The sequence below is a fragment of the Halichoeres trimaculatus genome, unplaced genomic scaffold, assembly GCF_033239565.1.
Source record: "Halichoeres trimaculatus isolate MK-OKI-2021-1 unplaced genomic scaffold, fHalTri1.1 fHalTri1_scaffold_18, whole genome shotgun sequence".
NCBI lineage: Eukaryota > Metazoa > Chordata > Actinopteri > Labriformes > Labridae > Halichoeres > Halichoeres trimaculatus.
Genome location: NW_027437196.1, coordinates 11701314 through 11712250, shown reverse-complemented (window position 1 = coordinate 11712250; position 10937 = coordinate 11701314). Strand labels below are relative to the sequence as shown.

General features: G+C 40.2%; 1 protein-coding gene across 1 annotated transcript; it reads right to left on the bottom strand.

Annotated features, from left to right (window-relative positions):
• Positions 1-141: 141 nt before the first annotated feature.
• pcolce2b (procollagen C-endopeptidase enhancer 2b) lies at positions 142-10378 on the bottom strand. The gene is made up of 9 exons (XM_074693266.1): positions 9887-10378; positions 9485-9593; positions 8872-9127; positions 7647-7771; positions 6140-6276; positions 5878-6041; positions 4350-4433; positions 1233-1400; positions 142-920 (listed from the first exon to the last, which is right to left on the bottom strand). Exons 1-9 carry the CDS (start codon positions 10018-10020, stop codon positions 790-792), a joined length of 1308 nt encoding a protein of 435 aa, XP_074549367.1. The 5' UTR covers positions 10021-10378; the 3' UTR covers positions 142-789.
• Between the last annotated feature and the right edge of the window lie 559 nt (positions 10379-10937).

The following is a 10937-nucleotide window of genomic DNA, read 5'->3' as shown; positions in this document are numbered from 1 at the left end:
GTGCTTACAGCAGAGCTCCATTGACCTCTGTTCAGGGACAATCACAATACTCATTCAAACAACAGGCAAAATGTTAAATGAGTTTAATTTTGCAAATGAAAACAATAAAATATAAATAATATTCACAGACTTTTTCATATGAAAATAATTATCATTTCATACCTCTGCCTTTTAAAAAATGGAGACAATGGATGCTGATGTCGCTTTGCATTTTGTGAACAAACTAAAGACAAGAGCTTAAGCTTGGAAGATCCTTATTCAAGAGAGTAAAAATCTTTAACAGAGATTCATGTATGTATTAAATATTGCACTTTTTACACCACTTTAACTGTCCCATCCTGTCCCCTTACAGTTAAAGAGAAAAATAACTGCTAAAAAATCCCCTACACAACAATCAATCCAACTGATCAAATTGAGTTATATAGTTTCGCTGAAATGCACAATGTTGAAAATTTTGATTTTAATAGTGCAATCACAAAAATGTAAACCTTAATTATAATGCTTGTCTCTACACGTTGCTACCTATACCCTCGACTCTGGTCTCTGCATCACAGGAATTTGGCTAAATTTTAACTGATTTTGACACTGATTCATCTAAATTAGCTAAACAGATGAAGTGACTTGTCTTAAACGCAGCACAGAGGTGAAGTAGTTCATTCTCTTCTGTTTATCCAACAAACTTTGGAGCTGGAGATTGTGTGTTTTTTGGCTTAATCATTTCCATCCCTGTACAAGCCTCAGGCATACCTGTCCGCTCAAAGCTTCAGGAGCTTCAGGAGCTTCATGAGCTCAGCACCGTTTATTCTTCAGCACATTGAGCACTTTCTGGTTCTTGGTCTTAAACGCCAGAACGAAGTGGTGAGGGGCGATCTTCCCACGGCCGTCCTCATCCACCTCCCCCATGAAGATGTAGTTCAAGCCTAATGAGGTCACACAAAAGAAACCTGAATGCAGTGGCGGAACGGCAGAGACATTCAGGGAGGCGGTGCATCAGAGACTCCACATGGCAGGTCTGTATTCACATGTTTATATGTCTGCATATAAACATGTTTAACTGTTAGGACAGTGAGTTCTGCCGCTCACCTCACACTTACAGGAGAGCTCAATCATGTGGCAGCACAGCAAAGGAGGCAAACTCAGAGCCATAGGTTATTCAAAACAAACAACCTGTAACCTTACATTATCATTTCCAATATGTCATGAAACTAGGGTTGAATTTGTGAAGCACCTACCTCTTCTGACAAATGGACACTTCTTGCACAGGATAATGATTTTGGTGCTCATGGTCTTCCCCGCCTGTTGGATGGCCAGATTGCCCTCTCTGTACACGTTGATGATGGAAACAGTGGCGTACATACTTCCCCCTTTCATCACCGCTGTAATGACTGTTCCAGTTATCACTGTCAGAGACAAAAACGTACACAGGTCAAGAAATAAAATCCTAGAATCAGACAAATTTTAGCCCATAACCAGAAAAAGATGAGTCCTTAAAATTCAAATATGACCTGGCAGCACTGTAGTCGTAAACAATGACAACAACTTGATTACATATCAAATTTTGTCTTTTAGAATTTGCAATAAACAAATTATCTCTGCTTTGGATAATTTTGTTTGTGAGCTGTGATTAGACAAAAGTCCTCCAGTGACAGTAAGCAGTGAAGAATGATGATGAGACTTAGGAGGAATGGGTCCATGCTAGCGGAAATCCAAGGCTACACCTGGCCCCTGCTGCTCAGTGAACTCATTATTTGCATCAGCTGTAATATGCTTATGACAAAAGTGCATACATGCTGATTAGGGGTGCAGTAACAGATCATTCTAGTTATCAAGTAATTTATGGATTATTGAGGCAATTAATCAAATGAGAAATGTTGCAATTTTAGTAATTGATTAATCTATAAATTATTCTGGCAATTAATTGATTAATTATACAAGAAATGTTGCCTACTCACCATAACTTACTGTTTATATACAGGCATACATGTCTTATTTGTAGGTGATAAATTAGTTTAATTTTATACATCTGGCAGATGCATATTTACATATATACATTTTTATACCAGTATTATAGAAAGGACTATAATGTCATACAACACTTGACTAATAGTTGTTAAAGTAGAGACAGAGGTCAGACCGAAACCAATATGAGTACTCCCTCTTCAGTGCTCATCAAGTACCAATACTACTAGTACTTTCAATTAGGGATGGGTACCTTTCACATATGAAACAATATGATGCCCAGTACCTGGCAATCGGTGCCAGTACTCAATGGTACCAATTTTCGTTACCTTTTTTGTGTTTATGTGGTAAAAAATATCAATTTGTTCAAAATAAAACTTTTTCCTTTTTTTAATTAAACACATTTATTCTTCTATATACAAACTTGCAATGGTGTGTTCATGTCCAGCAAGGAATAATTGCCCACTTTACCACTCCCTCACGGTCACAAGGATGCATTTAGGTACCTAAACATAGTACCTTTTGATTTTACATAAATTGGTACCCAGTACTTATTACAGAATTCAGTCAGTACCTGTAAAAGTACCTTATTTGGTACCCATCCCTACTTTCAATACATGAGATTTAAATTAACAATGACACATCATTTTGATCAAGGACAGAATAGCCCCTCTGCCATTAAGTCCAAAATGAAACAAAAACAACTCTCTCTGAGTTTACAGTGTTTTTTTTTAATAATATAAAAAATAACATTAAAAGTATGCAATAAAATTAACAACTGTAAGAGTTTCAGTATTTTTTAAAGTAAACTAAACTGTAAATTAAAACAGTTTAACTGTTACCTCTTCCTGGTTGATTCATGTTGTCTTAACAGGACCTGACAGAAATTTGCCAAAGTGTTAAACCACAGCAAGTAGCAGCAACTACTGATGAGGAGGATTAGCTTGACGAAAGACTTTTTGCCTTGAGTATTAGCTCCTGGAATTGGCAGCCTTCACGAATATCGATACCTTTAAAAAAGGCTGATATTGGCCCAATACCGATCCCTGGTATCGGCACTCACCCATCCCTATGCTTCATCATTACTTCAAGAGAGCCTCAATTTCACAGTTTGAAATTCACGAGGACAATCTGCTTTTTTATTGCCACTGCTTTGAGAAATGTGAACAACATGTTCCCTCCTCTCTTTAATTGTTGTTTGTGAGGTGCAGATGGTCTGTAAAGATGACACTGTGGAGTAACAACATGGCTACTTGAAATTTCCTTTCAGGCTTTTCCCAATCCTCCCTTTGACCTGTTTTATGAGCTAATAAGCTCTCTCGCTTGAAAAAACTCTGAAAACACATGAAGGAGGCTTTAAATGTTATTTTTAGATTTCTTGGGAAGCAATTCCTGAATATGGCTCTGTATTGTGAAGAGACCAGGCCACATGTGTGATGTTGCAATTGTCCAGCAGATCTCTATAAAAAACACTCTGAATCAAGAAGGTGTCTTTCAAATGTTTTCCTGTTGGGTATAAATGAGTGCCTAGAAAGTGGTAGTTCTGATGGTTAAGCTCACCATAAAAACTCTTGGTATTTAGCTGTGACATTTAGCCAAGTGTATAAAGCAGGAATCTGGTCTCATTCTGCACAACTTGGACTCCTTACGCTGATGGTACCAATATGTCTGGACTTAACGTTGAGCCCATTTCATTTCCTGACGGGGACGAGATTAGCTCAAAGACTACCTCCTCTGATATGTTACTGCATCTGATGCTACACGAGTGAAGAAAGAACTTGAGGCGTTAACTAGAGTGACTTTTTCCTCGCTCCGTCTCGCTGCTTCATTAAGGTATGATGTAACAGCTTCTTCTACCTCCGCCACCACATCACACGGGTCGATTTTTTCCACGCGCACAGACGCATCGCTTTCCTTCCCCCGGTTCCTGCTGCTTATCCAAGCGAGCCCTTTGAAATGCCAATCGACCACATGTGGCAAACATCACCGGGAGAGAAAACATCACAGAGCAGGAGAGTCGCAAACGAAAGGCCGCACTTGAATCAACATGTTCATTTAGCGGCAGTTTACCCACAGTCAGGAGCTGAGAGTGTGTTTGTGAGTGGGTGTTTACACTAGGCCAACTGTGTCCTACTGTACCCCTCCTTTCCTGACAGGCTATCAAGGAAGTCTTTGAGATGCACAGTGGGAAATCAGAGGACAGTGATGTGAAGAGGACTGCTTTGCTAACATAGGCTAACGAACACCTACAAAGAATCTGTACAACATTAGTTTTGACATTTAGGATTAATGTGTGTATTACAGGAGGTTAATGCTGTTATAAGATGAGAAAGGATGGAGCACTTGAATGACTTTGACATGTTGTTTCAATGAACTGCTGATAGTCTTACCGAAATTGCTGGAGCAGTAATTGCTCTCAAGTGTTCCTTGTCTTTTGCATTTCTGCCGGCACAGAGCCACGGAGTACTTGAGAGCTGTGGAGACACACACAAACACACAAGAAAAGTCCATCTCTGTAATTTTGCCTGCCAGTGATTCAACCCAGTGAGTTATGGTTGCATCTGTTTCTACTGTGGTTTATTTACAGACTATCCCCAGTAACATAAGAAGCTCTTTAAAACGAAAGGCTGTCAGCCTCTTAGACAATGTGTGCACTGTAAAATACCCAGATATTGTTTCAAGGAAACATCTGCTTTAGGACTCAGACATCGTAAAGAATCCGTATAGGAAAGACTTTTCCAAAAAAAGTTGACTGTAAAAATAGTATTCCTGCTGGAGAAGGGAAGTGAGGAAAGATAAGCCAACCAGAAAGCGTTGTGACTGTCTGACATCATGGCGGTGATGTGCCAAAATAACCTTGCCTGACCGAGGGAAAAAGCAACAGTGTGTGGGATTGGGAGTTTAGCATATGAAAGTGAGCTGCAAGTGTGGTTGCACACACTTGACCACAACGTACATGAAAAAATGCTATGTATAGTTTGCATGAGACAAATGTGGCCTTGAGATTCAGATTTAGCTTACGCTGTGTTTGAACACGTTCTACTCTTGGCTACATATTCAGCACTGCTGATCCCACTCACCCTTCAAATATGATTCAGAATTTTAATCAGAAGCAGTTTGAAGACAAATCTTGAAATCATTAAGTTGCTATTGCAAGCAGATTTGAGATGACCCTTGTTTTTTAAAGGAAAGATAAACTCAGCTAAAGCTGCAAGCAGCAATGAATGGGCCCTCGTGTCCCTGATCCAGGTCAAAAAGCATATGATGCACACAGGCTGTGACACTGAATATGTGTGTGTTGTGATTCAGATCCAACACTGTACGTGACAGTTATTCAGGTTAGCGTTTTGCTGAAAAATCATCAGCTTTGGCTGTCATCCCTGGCCACGCCCATTGAGTTACAAAATATCATTTTATTACTTTTAATCGTCAGTTGGTCTAGTAAAAATAAAAGAAATTTGAAAGTGATCCCCAAAAAACTGTGGGATGAGTTCATTAGACCAGTATGCTTTAAATTATCAAAAATGTTATGTTTAAGTAAAATTTACTGTTTAAATTTTACCATGTCCATATGATAATTTTTTGAATGTCTTGGCATGATAGTTACGCACAAAAAATTTCAGGCCTGTAGCTTTAAGAAGCCGGAGAGGCTGTGTTTTTCTCAGCTAGGAGGTGCTACGGAGCACGTTTCAGCACAAAAACACAACATTCATAAATTTTTCACCATGACTACACTATGCGCCAAATTTGGTGTGACTTGCAGCCCGCTAAAGGCACACAATTTGGGGTTGAAAGAAAAGAAGAAAACAGAAAGAAAGAATTCCAAAAGGGCCTTGGCCAACCCTGCAGTCAAGCTTGGGCCCTAACGAGATAGCAGGAGTCTTTTGAGGGTTTTACTGGATTAAAGTTGGTACCTACGTATGGGCCTAGTGGTGACAGGCTGTGTAGTCGTGGTAGGTGGGATTGTTGTTGTAGGGAACTTCTTAGGTCTGAACTTGTAATGTCCGATGAAGCCATCTGCTGTGAGACTGAGATCCGACAAGAACTGAATCAGGAGCTGGTTCCCATCTGAGAACACCGGCCTGCGAAGAAACACACAAAGCAAACTGAGTTTAAATTTGGAGGAAGTGAAAACATGAACACTGAATGAAACCTCAATCTTCAGGACAGAATCACCTACGCTGGGGGACTGTCTCCACAGTATTTGCCAATCCTCCTGGCATCGTTGATTTCTGCACCGTTGAAGATGGAGACATGGTCATAGCGGCAGTAGTTATCTCTCTCCACATCAAACTTCTCAAACTTGACCTCAATGATCTACAGCAGAGAACAAATGACAAGGAGGGTCCTCTTAAATCAAGTAAAAGCTTCTAAAAGGACTGTCAGAGCAGGGTGTTTCATTACAGGGTACTCTCCTAATCTGCAGGGTGTTGTGGTCGTGTTCCAAACCCATTGCGCAATTAGCCATCTTGAGTTAGCGCCACACTAATTTAGCATGACACTCCAAGAACAGAGTCCGATTCTAAAATGTCTTCACTTTTCATGCCATCTAGAGTGAAAGTGGTGCCTTTATTTCCCAAAAAGCAACTCTACGTTAGGGATCACGACACATTTTTTGGCTTTTAGTCTCAACAACAAATTAAACCTTCCTTAAAAAATTGGGGGTTTTCTTTTTTGCGAGTTTCATTGACAAACTATAATTGATAACCTTTAACAAACATCTTACGGCGATCATCTTCAATTACATTTTCCCCCAGTAGCAACTTCCAGCCACTAGAAATTAAAACCAATGTGGAAGTGCTCAAAAATGCAGTTCATTAGGCGCCCACTCGAGGCTTACTCTGTAAGGACCTGAAACCACATACACACCAGTTCAAAAAAGCTGATTTTTACAGCATTAAGAAACATGTTTACATCATGGGACAAAATATTATTTCAGTCTGACAAGCTCATTTTTAATGGGGAGTGATATAATGACTATGAATTAGAGAAACAAGTAATCTGAATGACGACTTGTATCAACTTTGTCTTTTTACTCCCACTAGCTTAATTGAAGTTAGGTTGAGTCAGCATTTTCAGTATGGCCCCTCGCAACAACATTCTTCAAAACTGTGTATCAGAAATGGATGGAAGATGTCACAGAGACTTTGTCTATGTGATATACTTTCTACGGATTTTCTTCATTGGAACTAACTTGTTGTGTGCATGATGCTGCTTTGCTTACCAAATAATTACTTGACATCTTAATATGATGATGATCTTAGAGTCTATCATAAATTCAGACAAGAACGAGAACTGGTGACTGATTTCTCCATTTTGGGTTGTTTTTGTAACTTTTAAGTTGGTTCCTCTTTAAGGCTGATTTTTTTGTCAAATAAAGGTTTGAGAAACCAAAAATAAAACCAAAACACTACCACCAACGGCACCAACATATTGCAAGACTTATGCAAAGATAATCTGGCAAGTAGAGCCACAAGACTGACATGATACCCCTCCTGCAAATCAAAACACAGAGTCAACTTGCTGACAAAGTGTCAAAGACAAACCCATTTGTTTGTATTAATGCGACTTTGCAACTCAGGAGCAATTTGAGGCAATCAAGTTGACTGCTGAATGTTTCCAATGAGAGACAACCAATCAAAGCTGTTTTAACTTTTTTCAGTTAGAGCCATACCAAACTTTCTGACCTGGTTCTTTGGTGCCACTATGTGCCAAGAGCAGGTAACACCAGCTGGATAGTCCTTCTCAGGCCAGTTAGGTGTTTTAAAAGTCCCAGAGGGTTTGTCCAACCTGCCACCACAGTACTGGTCTCCTGTAGAGAGATGGTTTAACACCAATTGTTACAAATATTCAGCAAACATTGTTCGAAGGGAATGATCCAGTTTGAATCCATCATTGTAGAAGAGGAAGTACAGTTTATGATCCTGCCAAACCATTTACTGTAATAAGTGCCTTCATTGCCTTCTTGTCATTATGTGTGTCCTAAAAAGGAAGTCACTCATTAGGCAGTTTAAAAAAAGGACACCATGCCTCAAGCTCTGTCAGGCATCTGAGAAACATCAGTTCAATAACACACAAACACAAGCTGTCTGAGACTGTGAAGAACTGATTCTCTGAGAGGCACGTTTTCTTTTCAGACGCTCAGATTGATGTTTCCTCTCCCACAAAGAAGTACAATTTAGTTCAGTGACAGAAATAGAAAACCAACCAAAACAAAAACAGGTTATGCCAGGACAACCCTCAGAGACGGTAAAGACAGAGTCGATCTGCTGATGTTCACTGTGAAAGAGCCACACAGGCAAGTTAACAGGCATTGTCACCTGCTTTGAAACAGAGAAACCAGCATTTAAAATTCCACAAAAGCAGGACATGAGATGCTGCAGTCCTGCGGGGAAGAAGAAGAGGCTTTCTCAACTCTAAATGATATTCCTGACCTGTGAGAAATTCCACATCACACTGCGAGGAGTGTCAGGATATCTCTCTCTTTCTGTCAATATGCTGGAGACTTAAACTTTAAGACTTGTCTTAAGAGATTTCAACACCCAAGGGTCACAAGTTAAAAAAAAGAAAAAAAAACAAAAACAGAAGAAATAGATTATCACAAACCTGCATACACTGAACTTCATTGAGAGTATTATCTAAATAACACGATTCTCTTTTCTGTCACTGTGGTGTCAGCAATTTGCGTAAAAAAAAAAGTTGTGTTAATTTGCTCTTTAAACACTGACCTTTGCCCAAACAGACACACTAAATGACCAATAAAAGAGGCATGCATTTGAGAAACCCAGCACAGACCAAGTCCCAAAGTGTCTCTGTTTACCATGCTTGGAGAGCTGACACACAGCTACATCCCCTTCCAATCTTTTTTCTACATCTACTGCCAGGACCACCCTTTTCCCCATGTCATCTTACCTCTCTCATGTGGGTGAGCAGCAGAGAAAACAGCCAGGAAACCACTCCCAGCCGTGTTGGCATCAGATACCATCTGCATGAGCATCTTGTTGCCTGTGGAGACCAGAGCTCCGGGCTTGAACGTCCCGCAGAAGCGGCCGAGCCTCTGTCCACTCACATGGCCGCTGTAAACATCCACATAGTCGTAGCGGCACAGGTTGTCACTTTCCAAGTCGATGAAGCGGAATGACAGGACCACCACCTTTCCTTCAGGGACCTGGGTGGGATTTACAGGAGGTATTAAAGGGCTGTTCCGTATAATTAGTGTTTCATGTTGTCACACTTTTTTATGGGTTCTGGTTTGTCACCTCTGTGACATACAGAAAAAGTAAACTGCACAGACTTTTTTTTTTTTTTTTTAACTTTGAGCAACAATGGAGCCAATGAAAACGTGCCTTGAGCTTGCTGTGGTTTGAGTGTTACGTTTTTAGATGGGAATTAGGGTTTCATTGGCACAGAGTCATTGTGTGCAGCTGACAGATGTGTTTTTCATTAACAGTTTGTAGATTTTATTGTCGTTATTATCTAAGATTTGGTAAGGAAACAAGACATGTGAATAAAAACTGTGACTCACTGTGATTCTCCACACACATTTGGTATTTGGAGGGTAAACTCCTGGGTATCCCTGGCTCCCGATGACTCCAGAGTCCCCTGTAATGTTTCCACCGCACGTGAAGGTTGGTCTAGAAGGAGGAGGAATAGTTTTCTCTTGAGAATTTCAAAATACAAAGATGTCTTCAAACTGTTCACATGAAAAGTGTTAATTCTGCAGCTGATTTAACAGATTTATTCCTATGCGACACATGTCTTAGCTGGAGGTTTTCCAGACTGCAGGATATTCCCCCTGAATAAACTCCACTCCTGACGTTGCCCCTTCTCAGGCTGCATGAGATCCACGACACCTTGCTCTCACTCCTTCAGCTTCCAAATCACCTGAAAAGGGAGAAATAAATAAATAAATAAAATATACATGTACCTCCGCTGAGACTGCGCACAGACATCAGTCAAGAAGAGAAGACTCCATGCGCCAAAAATACCGCATGTTCTCCACATTGTTAGGTTAACGGAGCACGCGCTGCGCCTGTTTTCGCCCCGTGGCATGAATGGCATTGTGTCCAACAGCACACACGGTGGGGAAAAGTAGCCAGGAGTTCCTGTGGGGAGTTTCAGTAACTGCAAACCGGAGCAGATGAATACAGCGTTTGTTCTGCTGTGTGGAGGGAGGGACGGTGCACGCAGGCTGCTGCTAAACACCTCTGAAGGGAAGAAAAAAAACGATTAAAAAAGCGCTGGAAGGGTGGGAGATCTCGCTTTAGTTTTAAAATGCACCTGGTCTTGAAAACCTTGAAGGGGGTGGCATGAATAAACTAGACCCAAGAAATCATGCATGAATGGCCTTGGCATTCCTGGTCTGTGTAAACTTTGAAGGTTACATATGATAGAGATTTCATACATGTCAGCTCAGTACCAGCAGTGTAATATTTAGGCCAAGCTAAAGTGATTGGCAGAAGACAATTTCATTTTTTTTCCGACAGCTAAAATATCATTAGATTTTTTTTTAACTGCCGTAGGCGGTGGTTGTCAGGATGATGTGCACAGGTATCAAAAAAGCGCTGGAGAGCGAAAGCACCACCTGCTGGATTATACGCAGTAGGGTAAAGGGATTTATTTGTGTTGTACGCATTTTCTAAAATACACAAAATGCGTTTAATTTTAGATGTGGCATTGGAGTAAGAATAAATATTGTAAAATCCAAGTTAGTGGTTGCTTTTGAAAAACAGAAGACAAAATTTAATTGGATTTGAAAATATATTGGCTTTATATATGTGGATTCAGGAAAATTGGGACAGCCAATGCAGGGACCCTGCTATGGAAAAGGGTGACCAAAATAATACTGCTCGGACTGGAAGTTGGCATTAAAAAAAAAAAAAAAAATCTGATCTTTTTTTTTCGAGGCTGAGGTGTGTTGGTATGTTACAAACTGGGGGTGTTATTTTTTACTGGTGTCTTAAAGAACTAAACAAATG

Bases quoted from the DNA above. Each gene is read 5' to 3' on its own strand.
- pcolce2b (XM_074693266.1), bottom strand. From the start codon at position 10,020: ATGCCATTCATGCCACGGGGCGAAAACAGGCGCAGCGCGTGCTCCGTT. The intron at 9,594-9,886 runs GTACATGTATAT...TCCTCCTTCTAG, and splicing joins TGTGCGCAGTCTCAGCGGAG to ACCAACCTTCACGTGCGGTG. The intron at 9,128-9,484 runs GTGAGTCACAGT...AATCCCACCCAG, and splicing joins AATGTGTGTGGAGAATCACA to GTCCCTGAAGGAAAGGTGGT.